Source organism: Salvelinus alpinus, chromosome 18, assembly GCF_045679555.1.
Source record: "Salvelinus alpinus chromosome 18, SLU_Salpinus.1, whole genome shotgun sequence".
Taxonomy (NCBI): Eukaryota; Metazoa; Chordata; class Actinopteri; order Salmoniformes; family Salmonidae; genus Salvelinus; species Salvelinus alpinus.
Window position 1 is genome coordinate 43,656,881 of NC_092103.1, and position 21,799 is coordinate 43,678,679.

Consider the following 21,799-nt stretch of genomic DNA (forward strand, 5'->3'; position numbering starts at 1 on the left):
ATATTTCAGTTGTTGTGTATATTACATTAGTATTATTTGATGACTTTATTATTTAAGTAATTTAAGTCATCATCTCATCTCTATAGAGCTGCTGCCTATGCTGTCTGACAAAATCACTATTTTGTATTTCTTCAAAGTAAATAAGGCATACTTTTGTGACTGCTGAATAGAAACTATCAATCACTTAAATCAGTGGTTCCCAAACTTTATAGTCCCGTACCCCTTCAAACATTCAACCTCGAGCTGCGTACCCCCCTCTAGCACCAGGGACAGCGCACTCTCAAATGTTGTTTTTTGTCATAATTGTAAGCCTGCCACACACACACTATACAATACATTTATTAAACATAAGAATGAGTGTGAGTTTTTGTCACAACCCGGCTCGTGGGAAGTGACAAAGAGCTCTTATAGGACCAGGGCACAAATAACAATATAATAATAATCAATAATGTTGCTCTTTATTTAGCCATCTTACATATAAAACCGTATTTGGTCATCAAAAATAGTGAATAACTCCCCACAGGTTAATGAGAAGGGTGTGCTTGACAGGATGCACATAACTCTGCAATGTTGGGTTGTATTGGAGAGAGTCTCAGTCTTAAATCATTTCCAACACACAGTCTGTGCCTGTATTTTGTTTTCGTGCTAGTGAGGGCCGACAATCCACTCTCACATAGTGTGTGGTTGCAAAGGGCATCAGTGTCTTAACAGCACGATTTGCCAAGGCAAGAAACTCTGAGCGCAGCCCTATCCAGAAATCAGGCAGTGGCTTCTGCTTAAATTAAAATTTCACAGAACCGCTTGTTGCAATTTCAATGAGACTCTCTTGTTCAGATATCTGTAAGTAGACTGGAGGCAGGGCATGAATGGGATAACGAATCCAGTTGTTTGTGTCGTCCGTTTCGGGAAAGTACCTGCGTAATTGCGCACCCCTGCGTAATTGCGCACCCAGCTCACTCAGGTGCTTCGCTATATCACATTTGACATTGTCCATAAGCTTGAGTTCATTTGCACACATAAAATCATACAATGATGGAAAGACCTTTGTGTTGTCCTTGTTAATGCAGACAGAAAAGAGCTCCAAATTCTTAATCATAGCCTCAAATTTGTCCCACACATTGAATATATAGTCATGGCCAAAAGTTAAGAATGACACAAATATTAATTTTTACAAAGTCTGCTGCCTCAGTTTGTATGATGGCAATTTTCATATACTCCAGAATGTTATGACGAGTGATCAGATGAATTACAATGAATTGCAAAGTCCCTCTTTGCCATGCAAATGAACTGAATTCCAAAAAAACATTTCCACTGCATTTCAGCCCTGCCACAAAAGGACCAGCTGACATCATGTCAGTGATTCTCTCGTTAACACAGGTGTGAGTGTTGACGAGGACAAGGCTGGAGATCACTCTGTCATGCTGATTGAGTTCGAATGACAGACTGGAAGCTTCAAAAGGAGGGTGGTGCTTGGAATCATTGTTCTTCCTCTGTCAATCATGGTTACCTGGAAGGAAACATGTGCCGTCATCATTGCTTTGCACAAAAAGGGCTTCACAGGCAAGGATATTGTTGCCAAAAGACTTTTGGAGGATGGCCTGGTGTCAAGAAGGGCAGCAAAGAAGCTACTTCTCTCCAGGAAAAACATCAGGGACACACTGATATTCTGCAAAAGGTACAGGGATTGGACTGCTGAGGACTGGGGTAAAGTCATTTTCTCTGATGAATCCCCTTTTCGATTGTTTGGGGCATCCGGAAAAAAGCTTGTCCGGAGAAGACAAGGTGAGTGCTACCATCAGTCCTGTGTCATGCCAACAGTAAAGCATCCTGAGACCATTCATGTGTGGGGTTGCTTCTCAGCCAAGGGAGTGGGCTCACTCACAATTTTGCCTAAGAACACAGCCATGAATAAAGAATGGTACCAACACATCCTCAGAGAGCAACTTCTCCCAACCATCCAGGAACAGTTTGGTGACGAACAATGCCTTTTCCCACATGATGGAGCACCTTGCCATAAGGCAAAAGCGATAACTAAGTGGCTCGGGGAACAAAACATCGATATTTTGGGTCCATGGCTAGGAAACTCCCCAGATCTTAATCCCATTGAGAACTTGTGGTCAATCCTCAAGAGGTGGGTGGACAAACAAAACCCCACAAATTCTGACAAACTCCAAGCATTGATTATGCAAGAATGGGCTGCCATCAGTCAGGATGTGGCCCAGAAGTTAATTGACAGCATGCCAGGGTGGATTGCAGAGGTCTTGGAAAAAGAAGGGTCAACACTGCAAATATTGACTCTTTGCATCAACTTCATGTAATTGTCAATAAAAGCCTTATGAAATGCTTGTAATTATACTTCAGTATTCCATAGTAACATCTGACAAAAATATCTAAAGACACTGAAGCAGCAAACGTTGTGAAAATTTATATTTGTGTCATTCTCAAAACTTTTGGCCACAACTGTAGTTGCGGAGAGTCCCTGTAACCCTATATGCAGATCATTCAGGCGAGAGAAAACATCTCCCAGATAGGCCAGTCGTGTGAGAGAAAACATCTCCCAGATAGGCCAGTCGTGTGAGAGAAAACATCTCCCAGATAGGCCAGTCGTGTGAGAGAATACATCTCCCAGATAGGCCAGTCGTGTGATAGAAAACATCTCCCAGATAGGCCAGTCGTGTGAGAGAAAACATCTCCCAGATAGGCCAGTCGTGTGAGAGAAAACATCTCCCAGATAGGCCAGTCGTGTGATAGAAAACATCTCCCAGATAGGCCAGTCGTGTGAGAGAAAACATCTCCCAGATAGGCCAGTCGTGTGAGAGAAAACATCTCCCAGATAGGCCAGTCGTGTGAGAGAAAACATCTCCCAGATAGGCCAGTCGTGTGAGAGAAAACATCTCCCAGATAGGCCAGTCGTGTGAGAGAAAACATCTCCCAGATAGGCCAGTCGTGTGAGAGAATACATCTCCCAGATAGGCCAGTCGTGTGAGAAACTCGTCATCATGCAAAGCAGTCAGACAAGTGAAAATTATGGTCAGTAAAGAAAACTTTCAGCCCGTCTCTCAATTTAAAAAACGTGTCAATACTTTGCCTCTTGATAACCAGCCTCTTGATAACCAGCGTACTTCTTTCTGTATGTTGTAAAAGCGTTACATGGTCGCTGCCCATATCATTGCATAATGCAGACAATACAAGAGAGTTCAAGGGCCTGGCTTTAACAAAGTTAACCATTTTCACTGTAGGGTCCAAAATGTCTTTCATGCTGTCAGGCATTCCCTTGACAGCAAGAGCCTCTTGGTGGATGCTGCAGTGTACCCAAGTGGCGTCGGGAGTGTTTGCACGCGCGTTACCACTCCACTATGTCTCCCTGTCATGGCTTTGGTGCCATCAGTACAGAATCCAACACATCTTGACCACCAAAGTCCATTTGATGTCACAAAGCTATCCAGTACTTTAAAAATATCCTCTCATGTTGTCCTGGTTACCAGTGGTTTGCAGAAGAGGATGTCTTCCTTAATTGATCCCCCATAAATGTAACTGACATATACCAGGAGCTGTGCCAGGCCCGCCACATCTGTTTACTCAAACAGCTGTAATGCATGTAATTCACTGGCTTGTATGCGAAGCAGTAACTGTTTCAAAACATATCCTGCCATATCACTGATGCGTCGTGAAACAGTGATGTTTAATGAAGACATTGTCTGTATAGCCTTTCCCCCAGCATTGTCCCAGCCATATCCCGGCAGCAGGAAGAATTAAGTCCTCCACAATAGTATGGGGCTTGCCTGTCATAGCCACAAGGTAGCTCACCATATAAGACGCTTCTAGCTTTTATACATGGCTTACGAAAATTACGAAATGGAATTCAAATAATTGAACCCATTAGTTGTTTAAAACCCGGGAAATTACCAACATTTCAGTTAATCACTGAGCACTACTGGCTAGGTTTCATTGAGTCAAAGGAAACCATCACCCTATGTAACTAACCTGTGTAAGGAAACCATCACCCTATGCAACTAACCTGTGTAAGGAAACCATCACCCTATGCAACTAACCTGTGTAAGGAAACCATCACCCTATGTAACTAACCTGTGTAAGGAAACCATCACCCTATGTAACTAACCTGTGTAAGGAAACCATCACCCTATGTAACTAACATGTGTAAGGAAACCATCCCCCTATGTAACTAACCTGTGTAATGAAACCATCACCCTATGTAACTAACCTGTGTAAGGAAACCATCACCCTATGTAACTAACCTGTGTAAGGAAACCATCACCCTATGTAACTAACCTGTGTAAGGAAACCATCACCCTATGTAACTAACCTGTGTAATGAAACCATCACCCTATGTAACTAACTTGTGTAAGGAAACCATCACCCTATGCAACTAACCTGTGTAAGGAAACCATCACCCTATGCAACTAACCTGTGTAAGGAAACCATCACCCTATGCAACTAACCTGTGTAAGGAAACCATCACCCTATGCAACTAACCTGTGTAATGAAACCATCACCCTATGTAACTAACCTGTGTAAGGAAACCATCACCCTATGTAACTAACCTGTGTAATGAAACCATCACCCTATGCAACTAACCTGTGTAATGAAACCATCACCCTATGTAACTAACCTGTGTAATGAAACCATCACCCTATGTAACTAACCTGTGTAAGGAAACCATCACCCTATGCAACTAACCTGTGTAATGAAACCATCACCCTATGCAACTAACCTGTGTAAGGAAACCATCCCCCTATGTAACTAACCTGTGTAAGGAAACCATCCCCCTATGTAACTCACCTGTGTAAGGAAACCATCACCCTATGCAACTAACCTGTGTCTCTCTCACTCCTTCTCGTGTGTTGGATGGATACATTAGCATGTTATGCTTAGAGGCCCACCTACTCAATGGGGTAGGCGAAAAACAACAAAAACAGGAAAGGCTTGAAATGAGCACATTCAGACTCATAACTCATGAGTTCAGCGGGACACACACTGAGGGAGACTGAGATATCCTAACTGCAGCGCAAGGAAGAAAATAGTAGCAGAGCAGTCATAGTGTTTGACACAGAGCTTATGAATTCGCTATGGCGAGGGAAAATGTCATCTTGCAGGATATTTTGCGATTAAAGTATGATGTGCTAAGCAAAGCCTCTCTAGGGGGAGATTCAGCGTATATTCAGGTTCTTTTTCATGTAGATATGTGGTAGTGGAGTTAGTGTGTTGTGAATTCTGTAATGAATGTATTGTAATGTTTTAAACATTTTGTCAGACCCCAGGAAGAGTAATGGAGATCCATAATAATTACAAATGTTACAAAACATCAAGATAATAGACATGTCATGTTGAATAAAGAACCATGTCAGCGGTCTATATTACTATTCCACTGGCTAGGTCCTAAACATGGCACCCTAGTTAATTGAATAAGCCTGGTTCATCATGTGGTTGCCTGGGCTGACCTACTGTTTTTCTCCTGACCACAGGAGGTTGGTGGCACCTTAATTGGTGAGGACGGGCTCGTGGTAATTGCTGGAGCTGAATCAATGGAATGGTATCAAATACATCACATGGTTCGATGCGATTCCATTACTTTACGTTCCAGCAATTATTATGAGCCGTTCTCCCCTCAGCATCCTCCACTGCACCTGACCTATGAAGTCATGTAACTCACACTTCCTGGAAGCTGCAATTCTAAGCTATCAGATCGTTCTGCAAGCAGAGCATCAGAGTGGAATGAAATTACATTACCAGTGTATAATCAAATTAAAAATGCAATGAGATACAGCAACAGCATTGCAGGAAGGGGTTGGAACCGGTTCAGGGCACAGAACCAAAAACGTAAAAGATTGACATTTTTCATGGAACAAAATCAGAACCGGGAACAAAAGTGATCTACAGTGCCTTCGGAAAGTATTCAGACCCCTTGACTTTTTCCACATTTTGTTACGTTACATCAATTCTAAAAATGATTCAAAATGTTGTTTTTTCTCAGCAATCTACACACAGTACCCCATAATGACAAAGTGAAAACAGGTTAAGAAATGTTTATAAAAAAATAGACAGAAAAACCTTATTTACATAAGTATTCAGACCCTTTGCTATGACACTCGAAATTGAGCTCAAGTGCATAATGTTTTCATTGATCATCCTTGAGATGTTTCTACAACTTGATTGGAGTCCACCTGTGGTAAATTCATTTGACTGGACATGTTTTGGAAAGGCACAACCTGTCTATATAAGGTGCATGTCAGAGCAAAAACCAAGCCATGAGGTCAAAGGAATTGTCCGTAGAGCTCCGAGACACGATCGTGTCGAGGCACAGATCTGGGGAAGGCTACCAAAAAGTTTCTGCAGCATTGAAGGTCCCCAAGAACACAGTGGCCTCCTGAATACTTATGTAAATGTGATATGTTTTTTTTTATTATACATTTGCAAGAAAATCTAAAAACCTGTTTTTGCTTTGTCATTATGAGGTATTGTGTGTAGATTGATGAGAAAAAAAACGATTAATACATTTAAGAATAAGGCTGTAACATAACAAAATGTGGAAAAAGTCAGAGGGTGTGAATACTTTCCGAAGGCACTGTATACGGTTCCAGAACAGAATCAGTCACGCAAAAAACGCAACAAAGCGCATATGCAAAGCCCTCCCTCTGTCAATCAGAAACTTATTCCAGCGTCTGCCTGACAGCTGAAAATGTGTGTGTGTATGTGTGTGTGTATGTGTGTGAAGTCAAGGCTAGTGTGTGTGTATGTGTGTGTTTGTCGGCTACCTGCCCCTCCCCATCCAAAGCATAGCTGTAGCCTACTGATGTTACACTGGCGAGATTCAGAAGATAGAAGACTTTTAATTAGAAAATAATGGATTACCTTTTTCAATACAAGTTTGGGATATTATAGCTTTCACATTTCTCGTTGGATTTATGAACTACAAAAAGGTAAAATGTGTTTTTAATTCTGGTGCTGCTCTGCACACACAAGCTTGTTAACTAACTAGCGTCTCTGGTCCAACGTTAAGTCAACTCTGAAGTTCAAAGACATTCAAAGTTCCTCTATAGAAGCCGTACCTCTCTAGATATAATTCTGTGAGCCTAATTCAGATAATACATGTCATCACAAGATGCCCAACGCTCCTCCACCCTCTCTCACTCTCTCCCCACCTGAAAAGTTTCAGTTGCATCTTGCGCCTGTCTTTCCATCAAGCATGTAAACAACTAGCTGAACTATAGCTTGCCTGCTCCATAGCAAGCTGCTTAAACTAATAACACACAAATTATTGTATTTTTCGTGTCTATATTGAATACATAATTTAAACATTCACAGTGTAGGTTGGAAAAAGTATGTGAACCCCTAGGCTAATGACTTTTCCAAAAGATAATTGGAGTCAGGATTCAGCTAACCTGGAGTCCAATCAACGAGACGAGAATGGAGATGTTGGTTAGAGCTGCCTTTCCCTATAAAAAAACACTCACAAAATTTGAGTTTGCTATTCACAAGAAGCATTGCCTGATGTGAACCATGCCTCGAAAAGAGATCTCAGAAGACCTAAGATTAAGAATTGTTGACTTGCATAAAGCCGGAAAGGGTTACAAAAGTATCTCTAAAAGCCTCGATGTTCATCAGTCCACGGTACGACAAATTGTCTATAAATGGAGAAAGTTCAGACCTGTTGCTACTTTCCCTAGGAGTGGCTGTCCTGTAAAGATGCCTGCAAGAGCACAGCGCAGAATGCTCAATGAGGTTAAGAAGAATCCTAGAGTGTCAGCTAAAGACTTACAGAAATCTCTGGAACATGCTAACATCTCTGTTGACGAGTCTACGATACGTAAAACACTAAACAAGAAAGGTGTTCATGGGAGGACACCGCGGAAGAAGCCACTGCTATCAAAAAAAACAATGCTGCACTTCTGAAGTTAGCAAAAGAGCACCTGGATGTTCCACAGCGCTTCTGGCAAAATATTCTGTGGACAGATTAAACTAAAGTTAAAAAAAGGCACAGCACAGCACATAAACATCAAAACCTAATCCCAACTGTAAAGTATGGTGGAGGGAGCATCATGGTTTGGGGCTGCTTTGCTGCCTCAGGGCCTGGACAGCTTGCTATCATCGACAGAAAAATGAATTCCCAAGTTTATCAAGACATTTTGCAGGAGAATGTTAGGCTATCTGTCCACCAATTGAAGCTCAACAGAAGTTGGGTGATGCAACAGGACAACGACCCAAAGCACAGAAGTAAATCAACAACAGAAATGCTTCAACAGAAGAAAATACACCTTTTGGAGTGGTTCAGTCAGAGTCCTGATCTCAACCCGATTGAGATGCTGTGGCATGACCTCAAGAGAGCGGTTCACACCAGACATCCCAAGAATATTGCTGAACTGAAACAGTTTTGTAAAGAGGAATGGTCCAAAATTCCTCCTGACTTTTGTGCTGGTCTGATCCGCAACTACAGAAAACGTTTGGTTGAGGTTATTGCTGCCAAAGGAGGGTCAACCAGTTATTAAATCCAAGGGTTCATATACTTTTTCCACCCTGCACTGTGAATGTTTACATGGTGTGTTCAATAAAGACATGAAAATGTATAATTATTTGTGTGTTATTAGTTTAAGCAGACTGTGTTTGTCTATTGTTGTGACTTAGATGAAGATCAGATCAAATGTTATGACCAATTTATGCAGAAATCCAGGTAATTCCAAAGAGCTCACATACTTTTTCTTGCCACTGTAAACCAGTACTTTTTTGGAGTTCGAACCAGTTCGGAACTTTATTTAGCAGTAGAATGGAACAAAATAAATGATGGTTCTATTCAAAAAGAAAATAGAATGTTGGTTCATACCCCTGATTGCAGGTACTGTATTAACAATGGGCTGTTCTGTTTAGCTCGTGTTAAGGATCTGATTTGGATTGACAACAACCGTGAGGCATGTACTCACAGTTAACCCCCATGGCATAACAGGACTTGGGAGAGAAGGCTGAAACACAAGCCTTGAATTGTATTCAAAGACATACTATCCATATACAGTGCCTTCAGAAAGAATTCATAACCTTTGACTTATTCCACATTTTGTTGTGTTACAGCCTGAAATCAAAATGTATTACATTTAAATTAAATTAAAACTATTCACACCCATGAGTCAATATATATTAGAATCACCATCGACAGCAATTACAGCTGTGAGTATTTCTGAGTAAGTCTCTATGAGCTTTGCCAACCTGGATTGTACAATATTTTGTACAATATTCTTAAAATTCTTCAAGCTCTGTCAAGTTGGTTGTTGATCATTGCCAGACAACCATTTTCAAGTCTTGCTATAGATTTTCAAGACGATTTAAGTCAAAACTGTAACAAGGCCACCCAGGAATATTCAAGGTCGTCTTCGTAAGTAATTCCAGTGTATATTTGGCCTTGTTTTTTCGGGTTATTGTCCTGCTGAATGGTGAATTTGTGTCTGTTGGAAAGTAGACTGAACCAGGTTTTCCTCTAGGATTTTGCCTGTGCTTAGCTCTGTTCTGTTTCTTTTTATCTCAAAAACCTCCCTAGTCCTTGCTGATTGACAAGCATACTCATAACATGATGCAGCCACCACCATGCTTGAAAATAAGAAGATTGGTACTCACCGATGTGTTGTGTTGGATTTGCAGCACCCAAACATAACACTTTGCATTCAGGACATTTTTTGCAGTTTTACTTTAGTGCCTTATTGCAAACAGGATGCATGTTTTGAAATATTTTTATTCTGTACAGGCTTCCTTCTTTTCACTCTGTCATTTCGGTTAGTATTGTGGAGTAACTACAATGTTGTTGATCCCTCAGTTTTCTCATATCACAGCCATTAAACTCTGTAAGTGTTTTAAAGTCACTATTGGCCTCATGGTGAAATCCCTGAGCGGTTTATTTGCTCTTCGTCAACTGAGTTAGGAAGGACGCCTGTATCTTTGTAGTAACTGGATGTATTGATACACCATCCAACGTGTAATTAATAACTTCACCACGCTCAAAGGGAAATTCAATGTTTGATTTTTCTATTTCTACCCATGTACCAATAGGTGCCCTTCTTTGTGAGGCATTGGAAAACATCCCTGTTCTTTGTGGTTGAATCTGTGTTTGAAATTCAGTGCTCGACTGAGGGACGTTACAGATACACTACATGACCAAGAGTATGTGGACACCTGCTCGTCGAACATCTCATTCCAAAACCACGGGCATTAATATGGAGTTGGTTCCCCTCTTTCCTGTTATAACAGCCTCCACTCTTCTGGGAAGGCTTTCCACTAGATGTTGGAACATTGCTGTGGGGACTTGCTTCCATTCAGCCACAAGTGAGGTCGGGCACTGATGTTGGGCGATTAGGCGATTCATCCCAAAAGTGTTTGATGGGGTTGAGGTCAGGGCTTTGTGCAGGCCAGCCAAGTTATTTCACATCAATCTCGACAAATCATTTCTGTATGGACCTCGCTTTGTACACGGGGGCATTATCATGCTGAAACAGGAAAGGGCCTTCCCCAACTGTTGCCACAAAGTTGGAACCACAGAATTAAGATTTCCCTTCACGGGGCCTAGCCCAAACCATGAAAAACAGTCCCAGACCTCCACCAAACTTTACAGTTGTCCTGGCACTCCTGGCGTTCTCCTTGCACTCTGCAAACCCAGATTCTTCCGTCGGACGGCCAGATGGTGAAGCGTGATTCATCCCTCCAGGGAACGCATTTCCACTGCTCCAATAGCGGTGAGCTTTACACCAGTCCAGCCGACGCTTGGCATTGCGTATGGTGATCTTAGGCTTGTGTGCAGCGGCTCATCCACGTAACACAACAAAATGTGGAAAACTTCAAGGGGTGTGAATACTTTCTGACGGCACTGTAGTACCTACAAGTGAAGGTAGTAGCAAGTGTAGCCGATATTGGCTCCGGAGTCTAAAGTATAAATTACGCTTCAGGTCAATTTTCTCCAAATCAAGAAAATGTGTACAAATTCTTAACGTGGAATGCACTACACAGGAAAAATGACCCCTTTACGCTGAAATGTAGTTTGTTAGCATAACACCGTCAACTAAAACATATGTCAAGATAATCTATCAAATAACACTATAATAAATATATATTGGCCGATTCACTGTAAAAAATGACACATCGTCTTCAACAGCGTGTAGAGTACACTATTTCACCACTTAGCAATCGAGAGCAGACCGATCTCTCACTACATCCATTTGTCATGAGGCCAACTCTTTCTGCTCAGCCCCACAGGAGATAACATATTTGGAGGGAATGGATTTGCCATTAGAGAGAGTCCCAATTCCTGGGAAAAGAAAGGATATTCTGACGACCACTGACACATGATGACTCAGCCCAAGGTGGTTGCCAAAGGAAACACACCCCGGGCATACAAAAACATGTATGTGCGCTCACATGCATACACACACAGACAGACACGCACACACACACACAGACAGACACGCACACACACACACACAGACAGACACGCACACACACACACACACACACACACACACACACACACACACACACACACACACACACACACACACACACACACACACACAGACAGACACGTACACACACTACAGACAGACACGCACACACACACAGACAGACACGCACACACACACACACACAGACAGACACGCACGCACACACACACACTTTTCTTACAAATGGTGTCCTTCAGAAAGACTGCCATCCATGACCGTGTAAGAGCTCATTCTCTGGTCTCCTTAAGAAAGACTGCCATCCATGACTGTGCAAAAGCCCATTATCTGGTCTCCTTCAGAAAGACTGCCATCCATGACTGTGTAAGAGTCCATTCTCTGGAGGCTTTTGCCAGTAAAAGGCAATAGCATAAAACACTAGGCCACTAAAAGCCAGTCAATTGAAAACTTAAGACAAAACCCATCACATCGAGAGTGTACAATGCATCTCCGTGAAACACAACAAAACACCAGGCCTCCCTCCCTTCACCAGACAAAACATCAAATTGTCTCTTACCTCGTAGGACCAGACGCACTGGGTACCCCCGAAGCGGCGTACGCAGCGGCCCACTTCCACATCCTCGTGGGTGGTGTACATCTCCCTGAGACAGGTCCCGATGTGGGGCACCATCCTCCTCAGCACCTCTCTGCTGAAGATCATGCCCGGGCCCCCCATGCAGAAGTTCTCCCCGGGCTCCAGGGCCAGCTTTCCCAGCTCCTCGGCTGTACCCAGGCCCGTCTGACCAAGGTACAGGGGCTGGCTGCTATTCAGAGAGCGCAGGAATGACTCAAGCTTTTCGCCTGTGTGGATGGGAGAGAGGCATTGTGTGAGATACAATGAGTTTCAAAGAAAATATCTAGGCAGTAGGAAGCTAGTAATAGGTACAGTAGTAGGCAGGCTAATATAAAGCTAGCAGTAGCCAGTAGGAAGGCTAATATAAAGCTAGTAGTAGATAGTAGGCAGGCTAATATAAAGCTAGTAGTAGCCAGTAGGCAGGCTAATATAAAGCTAGTAGTAGCCAGTAGGCAGGCTAATATAAAGCTAGTACTAGGCAGTAGGAAGGCTAATATAAAGCTAGTAAAAGGTAGTAGGCAGGCTAATATAAAGCTAGTAGTAGGTAGTAGGCAGGCTAATATAAAGCTAGTAGTAGGTAGTAGTCAGGCTAATATAAAGCTAGTAGTAGCCAGTAGGCAGGCTAATATAAAGCTAGTAAAAGGTAGTAGGCAGGCTAATATAAAGCTAGTAGTAGGTAGTAGGCAGGCTAATATAAAGCTAGTAGTAGCCAGTAGGCAGGCTAATATAAAGCTAGTAAAAGGTAGTAGGCAGGCTAATATGAAGCTAGTAATAGCCAGTAGGCAGGCTAATATACTTACCTGTAAGCCTTTAGAAGTTCACTTTTGTTTGTTATGATGGTACATTACCACCATCCATTAAGCTATTGCATAACCCACTTACAAATACACAACATGACATGGCTTCATCTCTCTGCCCTTACTATCAACCCACACTCTACAGCAAACAGCATTCTTCCTCTTCATTGTTTCGACACAAAACCAACTGGCCACAGACATCATCTCAACATCTATTCCAAGTTGGTTCAACATCATTTCGTTGAAAGGACATGGAAATAACGTTGATTCAACCGGTGGTGTGCCCAGTGGGAAGTTAATATACACTAGTGGAGTGGCATGAGCTCCCACACCACCATCATCATGGATGGCTCCCACTCAACATGGCTACAATGAGCACGGTTACATGCACACAATAGTGTGATTATTGTGGATAGTCAGGTTAATATAATAGTTTGTTTAAAATGTTTACATGCTATGCAAGAACGATTTCCCTAATAATCCTGTGTACATAGACATCTGAAATCAGGCTACTGAAAATCGCCAATCAAAATAAGCGTGCTACCACAGTGACCATGTTATTTTTGCGAAGACTATTTAATTCTGATTTCGAACATATAAAGTTTGTATGTGAAAACTATTTATAAATTGCATATTTTGGGGTACCCCCTGATTAAAACACTGGAATGCCAATTAAACTGTTTACATGTCCTAATAATTTGAAAGATTTCTCAGAAAACCAGGTGTTTTAATCAGCGTATGCTTACTCCGATTATGACCTCATGCCGATTACGATAAGCAGAGTAAGGTATTCACATGACTATTGCATAATCTGCCTTGTGCCATAAACAGTTTAATATAAAATGATTAGTGTGTATGTAAACATACTCAATGATCGACATCCATGATCATTGAGGTCTTGAGATTCACACAGTCATTACCTGAAAATAATGATTGATTCACGTCCATTTTTGTATTATTATTTCACCTTTATTTAACCAGGTAGGCCAGTTGAGAACAAGCTCTCATATACAACTGTGACCTGGCATGATCATTGAGTTTTTGAGATTCACACAATCATTACCTGAAAACAATGACTGATTCATATCCATTATCATTGAGTACGTTTACGTGCACACTAATAATTCGATATTAAACTGATTATAGCAGAAGGCCGAGTATGGCATTAGTCATGTACACACCTTACTCTGCTTATCTTAATCGGCGTTAGGTCATAATCGAAGTAAGCATACGCTGATTATTAAAACACCTGGTTTTCTGAGCAATCTTTCAAACTATTAGGACGTGTAAACAGTTTAATCGGCGTTCCAGCAGTGTATTTGATCAGCGCATGTGCCAGCACCGGGTAGCGCCAGCATCCCTCTTATGAGTGGAATGAGTTTGAAAAAACTGAAAATATGCATCTTATAAACAGTTTTCAAATAGAAAATGTATATGTCCAAACTCAGAATCAAATAGTCTTTGCAAAAATAAAATGGTCATTGCGGTAGCATGTAAACAGGATTATTAGGGAAATCGTTATTCTTACAAAGCATGCAAATGTTTTAAACAAACTATTATATTAACCTGACTATGTAACTGCGCTCAATCATTGTTTTCAGGTAGTGATCGTGTGAATCTCAAAACGTCAATGATCTTGGACGTGAATCAATCATTGTTTCAGGTAATGAATGTGTGAATCTCAAAACCTTCAACGTATACATAGCTCTGATGATTATGTTGAAATCAGATTGATGTAGCAACCTGTTAGTCAGGTTAAGTCAATGTATCAGGTTAAGTAAATGTATTTAAGTTGAAGTTAAGCCCTCATTTCAATATTTACAATGCTGGTTGAAATTAGATGAAAACAGTATTGGTTGATTACTTTTTTCAAATCCAGTCTATTTTCAATGTTGACCAGACCGGACACGTCACGTGCGCGAGCGTTGCAAAATAAATTTAGAAATCCATGTTATTCAATTATTGCGCCAACGAGCGTCTGCGAAGCCAAGGGCTAAAATAGAAGTTGTTCCTATTTCTGACGCAGATCGCGCTGAAAGTCATCTCCTCATTGGTTTATAGAAGCAGGTACCCACGTGCCATTTCCCCATTGGTTATACCCACGTGGGTGATTGAAAGACGAACTTTGTTGCCGGTTGTCATGGTAATACAATGAAAGTTTAGATGGATCACCATATAAATTCAAAGATGAAAAAGCCTGGAAGGAGGAGAGATGACTAGAAACGATTTGGTTGGACGTTTAATGTGTGGATTAATTGTCGGAGTAGAGGTCCTTGTGCATTTCAGGTAAAATAACAACTCAATGTTTATATCCCAGGACAAATTAGCTAGCAACAGCAAGCTAGCTAAATAGGATAAATTAACGTTAGCTAGCAAGTGCAAGCTAGCTAGCTAAATTGCCATACATGTTTAATGTTTTTCGACCTGTCCCCAAATTAATGTCATTGGTTCAGAGTTTGTTTTGATATTTTAACCTGCGTGTCGTGATCGCGTTTGGTGTGGGGGGGTAAAATACATTTATGCACGATAGCGCACGATGGCGCACGCGCGCTGCCGGTTTGGGTTAAATCCACAAACCAATAACTAATATGCTTAATGTGTGAAATTCGTATGAAGTAGAATGTTGTAGATATGTTGCTACAGAGGTTGTGGGTGGGGGGTTATTGAACTGGCATCGCACTGGGCAAAAACGGGTTGAATCAACGTTGTATCCACGTAATTTCAACCAAAACATCCAATGTGACGATGTTGAATCAACGTGGAAAATACATTGAATAAAGTCATCAACATAACTTTCGTATTTTATTTTATTAACCTAAATACAATGACATGGTGACATTTTTGTTGTTGATTTCACGTTGAATTCACGTTAGTTGACAACTCAAACTAGATGATGAACTGCCGTCTGTGCCCAGTGGGTTTGGCTTTCTGGAACCAAGACTCTCCAACAATGACGCTTCACGAGTGCAACATTGTACAGTAGCAATACCCAATACGGAGAGGATACTCATACAAAAATGTATCTCAATGCCTAGAGGGAAGCTGTTCTAGTGCTCTTGAAAAATGTTTGGAATAGTTGACATATGAATGTTGATTTCGCCAGCTGTTGCTAACTTGCTACTGTCTAGTTGGAATAGGAGTCAAACAGATAACTGTCAATGAACTTCAAAGACTACCAAGAATGTATGTAGCCTACCCTAGACATTTTAAAAGAGAAAGACAAACTATTTCATGAAGGGAATTCACCTCGAATGTAGACATCATCATCTGCCCTCATGAACCACTCGTATTTATCCAGGTAATGGTCGTGCATGTACTTCAACATCATAAATGACTTCTTCTGTGGCGGGTATGAATCATCTACACCTGTCAACGACACCACGGGGACGGGAATGGGCAGTGGGACTGTTTCAGAGCCTTCGCTGGAGAAGAACTCAACCTTCCCGGGGATGGAACTGGTCCACGTCCTGTGTGCAGCCACAGCGCGGGAATCAAGGTACTTTTTGGCTGTCATGACACCGACATAGAGAAAATGCCTAGGTTTGGAAATAGGTCCTCCGCCATCCCCACTACCGTTACCAGTCTTGTAAACGCTCTCTTCCTCCTCTTCACTGCCCTCTTGGCTGGACAGGTTATTCTCCGGGTCTTTGCGTAACGCATTACTTGCGGTGCTTCCAATGATTTCGGCCACTTTACCGATGCCAGCAGCATTACTGTAGTATGAGCAGATCGACGACTTCTTTCTTTTCCCACTGATTTCCACTACCCTGGGGACAATTAGCCAAGACGCCGCTGTAAATCCAAGAAAGACCCCTACAATTACGCCCATCCACGGTCTTCTAGACCTAACGGCCATGATTGAATAATATTTGAGAGTTTAAATATGGTATAAACTAAATATCCTCCGAGTAGTGCTCACTTGATATAGCTGTTTTACACAGAGCAGTTTCCATAAATGGTTATCACTCATCTGCGAAGGGCATTAGATGAGTAGTGGTACCTGAAGGTAAGAGTGTATCCCCACCTCCATGGATAACATCCTTAAAATGTATCCAACAAGCCATTTATCCGTAGATAATCTATTATTATCGATAGACTGTCATGTTACAGTTCTGGGGAAATATCCACCGAGTAGCTACAGTAGGTCGCTGGCAAAAGCTTCTTTATTTGTAATGTCCAGGGCGACGGCAGAAGTTGCAGTGCAGTCCGAATGAAAAGCAACGTTGTAACCACAACCACAACTCTTCATTACTTTCCAGTGGATAGGCTACATTGTTCCTCCATGCGCAATCATTTCCCCAAAAAGTTAACTCCACTAATTTCAGGCAACTCAAGTTGATTTGTTACCGCTGTCAAATATGAACGTTCTTCTCAGTCTTGAAACGTCACGAATACAGTTTTGTTTGTGCACACTGTCGCTAAGTATATGCTACCTAAAGCTAGTTTATCCGCCCATGACTCGCCATTTTGTTTACAGATTGACGTCAGGGTAAATAACTTTTCATATCCTCCGTCCCTCTTCTCTAATTTCTTTGCGTTTCAGGCACAGGCAATCAGTAGTAGCCTATGCATATTCATTGCTGAAAGAAGTAACCGGAGAGTGTCTTCCTGTTGGGCAGGCAGACAGAGGGCGGAGCGAGACAGAGAGCGATCTGTTCCTCTTCACTGCGTGACGTCCGAATGAGACCCGTATTGGAAAAGTGAGCCAACATCAGTTGAACGTTCAGCCACACCACATAAACCCTACATCTCATTAAGTACTTATTTAATAACATGTAAGATACAGGTGTAACCTATGACGCATGGACTGTCGCCTATAATATTTATCTTCATCTTGACTGAACCGTCCAACTGATTTATGGCACTACTGCAATTCATCTTATCATTACTGATTGGGAGCATACTCTTTCATGTGTAAAAGCCTAGATAGAAACAGCAAGTAGCCTAGCCTATAGCCAAAACAGTAAATATAACCAACATTTCCATAATCACATATTTTCACAGCATTAGAATGTTCTGTATGGGATTTGAGCCCTTGAGGGCCACTGTGTTGTGGCGCCCTCTCGTGGTATCGTACTATATGCGTACAGTGTCAGGAGTTTGTCAAACTGAAAGTGAGCATACTGTAGGTTACTACAGTATGGAAATGTGTGAAAATTGCAACAAAACAATACAATGAACAATCTTTGTGTAAAAATGAATGTTGACTTTATCTTTTATTTTTTTAAGACATAAGTTATGTTGTGAAATGATAGGTAACATTGAACACCAAATTGATATGGTAGATAAGAACAGCACACTCAAAACAAAGGACCTGTTCCAAATGATCCCCTATTCCCTACATAGTGCACTACTTTTAACCAGGGCCCATAGGGTTAGTGCACTACTTTTGACCAGGGCCCAGAGGGTTAGTGCACTACGTTTGACCAGGGCCCATAGGGTTAGTGCACTACTTTTGACCAGGGCCCATAGGGTTAGTGCACTACTTTTGACCAGGGCCCATAGGATTAGTGCACTACTTTTGACCAGGGCCCATAGGATTAGTGCACTACTTTTAACCAGGGCCCATAGGATTAGTGCACTACTTTTGACCAGGGCCCATAGGGTTAGTGCACTACTTTTGACCAGGGCCCATAGGGTTAGTGCACTACTTTTGACCAGGGCCCATAGGGTTAGTGCACTACTTTTGACCAGGGCCCATAGGGTTAGTGCACTACGTTTGACCAGGGCCCATAGGATTAGTGCACTACTTTTGACCAGGGCCCATAGGGTTAGTGCACTACTTTTAACCAGGGCCCATAGGGTTAGTGCACTACTTTTAACCAGGGCCCATAGGGTTAGTGCATTACGTTTGACCAGGGCCCATAGGATTAGTGCACTACTTTTAACCAGGGCCCATAGGGTTAGTGCACTACTTTTGACCAGGGCCCATAAGATTAGTGCACTACTTTTGACCAGGGCCCATAGGGTTAGTGCACTACTTTTAACCAGGGCCCATAGGGTTAGTGCACTACTTTTAACCAGGGCCCATAGGGTTAGTGCATTACGTTTGACCAGGGCCCATAGGATTAGTGCACTACTTTTAACCAGGGCCCATAGGGTTAGTGCATTACGTTTGACCAGGGCCCATAGGATTAGTGCACTACTTTTAACCAGGGCCCATAGGGTTAGTGCACTACTTTTAACCAGGGCCCATAGGGTTAGTGCACTACTTTTGACCAGGGCCCATAGGGTTAGTGCACTACTTTTGACCAGGGCCCATAGGGCTCCATATAGAAAATAAGGTACCATTTGGAATGCCACCTATGTCTGACCTCCAGCTGCTGATTTATAGATTATATTTATTTTAAGAACAAATTCTTATTTACAATGACAGACGACGCTGGGCCAATTGTGCCCTGCCCTATGGGACTCCCAATCACAGCCGGATGTGATACAGCCTGGATTTGAACCAGGTTCTATGGTGACAACTCTTGCACTGAGAATGCAGTGCCTTAGACTGCTGCACCACCAATTGATTCTGGTACTGGAGTAGGCTACTGTAACGGCTGTCACTGTCGTTCTCCTCCTCAGACGAGGAGGAGCATGGATCGGACCAAGATGCGGAGTAGGAGGTATTCATGATTTTAATGGCAAACCAACAAACACTACAAATAAACAAAACAACAAACGTGACTAACCTGCAACAGTCCTGTGTGGCCCAAACGCTAACACAGGAAACAAACACCCACAAAACACCAGTGAAACCCTGGCTGCCTTAGTATGACTCTCAATCAGAGACAAACGATACACACCTGTCTCTAATTGAGAATCATACCAGGCCGAACACAAAACCCAACATAGAAATACAAAACATAGACTGCCCACCCAACACTCACGCCCTGACCAATAAAGACATACAAAACAAGAGAAAACAGGTCAGGAACGTGACATAACCCCCCCCTTAAGGTGCGAACTCCGGGCGCACCAGCACAAAGTCTAGGGGAGGGTCTGGGTGGGCATCTGACCACGGTGGTGGCTCAGGCTCTGGGCGAGGTCCCCACCCCACCATAGTCACTCCCCGCTTCCGTATCCCCCTCCCAATGACCACCCTCCAACTCAACCCACCTAAATGAAGGGGCAGCATCGGGATAAGGGCCAGCACCGGGATAAGGGGCAGCAGCTCCGGGATAAGGGGCAGCAGCTCCGGGATAAGGGGCAGCAGCTCCGGGATAAGGGGCAGCAGCTCCGGGATAAGGGGCAGCAGCTCCGGGATAAGGGGCAGCAGCTCCGGACTGAGTGGCAGCTCCGGACTGAGTGGCAGCTCCGGACTGAGTGGCAGCTCCGGACTGGGTGGCAGCTCATGACTGTAGGGCAGCTCATGACTGTAGGGCAGCTCATGACTGTAGGGCAGCTCATGACTGTAGGGCAGCTCATGACTGTAGGGCAGCTCATGACTGGAGGGCAGCTCATGACTGGAGGGCAGCTCATGACTGGAGGGCAGCTCATGACTGGAGGGCAGCTCATGACCGTAGGGCAGCTCATGACTGTCTGGCGTCTCTGGCAGCTCCTGACTGGCTGGCGTCTCTGGCAGCTCCTGACTGGCTGGCGTCTCTGGCCGCTCCTGACTGTCTGGCGTCTCTGGCCGCTCCTGACTGGCTGGCGTCTCTGGCAGCTCCTGACTGGCTGGCGTCTTTGGCAGCTCCTGACTGGCTGGCGGCTCTGGCAGCTCCTGACTGACGGACGGCTCTAGCGGCTCCTGACTGACGGACGGCTCGGGACAGACGGGCGGCTCTAATGGCTCGTGGCAGACGGATGGCTCAGATGGCGCTTGGCAGACGGATGGCTCAGACGGCGCTGGGCAGACGGATGGCTCAGACGGCGTTGGGCAGACGGATGGCTCAGACGGCGTTGGGCAGACAGATGGCTCAGACGGCGTTGGGCAGACGGATGGCTCAGACGGCGTTGGGCAGACGGATGGCTCAGACGGCGCTGGGCAGACGGATGGCTCAGACGGCGCTGGGCAGACGGATGGCTCAGACGGCGTTGGGCAGCCGGGCAGTTCAGGCACCGCTGGGCAGACGGCAGACTCTGGCCGGCTGAGACGCACAATAGGCCTGATGCGTGGTGCCGGAACTGGAGGTACCGGGCTGAGGGCACGCACCTCAGGGCGAGTGCGGGGAGGAGGAACAGGGCTCTGGAGATGCACTGGAAGCCTGGTGCGTGGTGTAGGCACTGGTGGTACTGGGCTGGGGCGGGAAGGTGGCGCCGGATATGCCGGACCGTGAAGGAGGACACGCGCTCTTGAGCACCGAGCCTCTCCAACCTTACCAGGTTGAATGGTCCCCGTAGCCCTGCCAGTGCGGCGAGGTGGAATAGCCCGCACTGGGCTATGCAGGCGAACCGGGGACACCACCTGTAAGGCTGGTGCCATGTACGCCGGCCCGAGGAGACGTACTGGAGGCCAGATACGTTGGGCCGGCTTCATGACATCCGGCTCGATGCCCAACCTAGCCCTCCCAGTGCGGCAAGGTGGAATAGCCCGCACTGGGCTAAGCACGCGTACTGGGGACACCGTGCGCTTTACCGCATAACACAGTGTCTGACCAGTACGACGCCCTCTCACTCCACGGTAAGCCCGGGGAGTTGGCTCAGGTAACCAACCCGGCTTCGCCACACTCCCCTTTAGCCCCCCCCCAAGAAATTTTTGGGTGAGCCTCTCGGGCTTCCAGCCTCTCTTACGTGCTGCCTCCTCATACCAGCGCTCCTGGGCTGTGGCTGCCTCCTTCTCCTCCCGAGAGCGGCGATTCTCTCCCACCTTAGCCCAGGGTCCTTCTCCGTTGAGTATTTGCTCCCATGTCCATTCCTCTTCTCTCCATTGCTTTTGTTCTTGCCGTCCTTCTCCAATCCGCTTGGTCCTGGTTTGGTGGGTGTTTCTGTAACGGCTGTCACTGTCGTTCTCC

At 44.1% G+C, this 21,799-nt stretch overlaps 1 protein-coding gene and 1 long non-coding RNA gene across 2 annotated transcripts in view; one reads left to right on the top strand and one right to left on the bottom strand.

Annotated features, from left to right (window-relative positions):
• Positions 1-17,478, bottom strand: part of chsy3 (chondroitin sulfate synthase 3) — a 166,658-nt gene extending 149,180 nt beyond the window's left edge. The window contains exons 1-2 of the mRNA XM_071351401.1: positions 16,104-17,478; positions 12,004-12,287 (exon numbers count right to left, since the gene is read on the bottom strand). Coding sequence (XP_071207502.1) covers positions 12,004-12,287; positions 16,104-16,713 — 894 coding nt within the window. The 5' untranslated portion in view covers positions 16,714-17,478. The remainder of the gene's footprint in view (positions 1-12,003; positions 12,288-16,103) is intronic.
• Positions 16,218-18,054, top strand: LOC139544376 (uncharacterized). Its single transcript, XR_011668858.1, has 2 exons — positions 16,218-16,353; positions 17,401-18,054. It is a non-coding gene; the product is annotated as an uncharacterized lncRNA (long non-coding RNA).
• Positions 18,055-21,799: the final 3,745 nt, after the last annotated feature.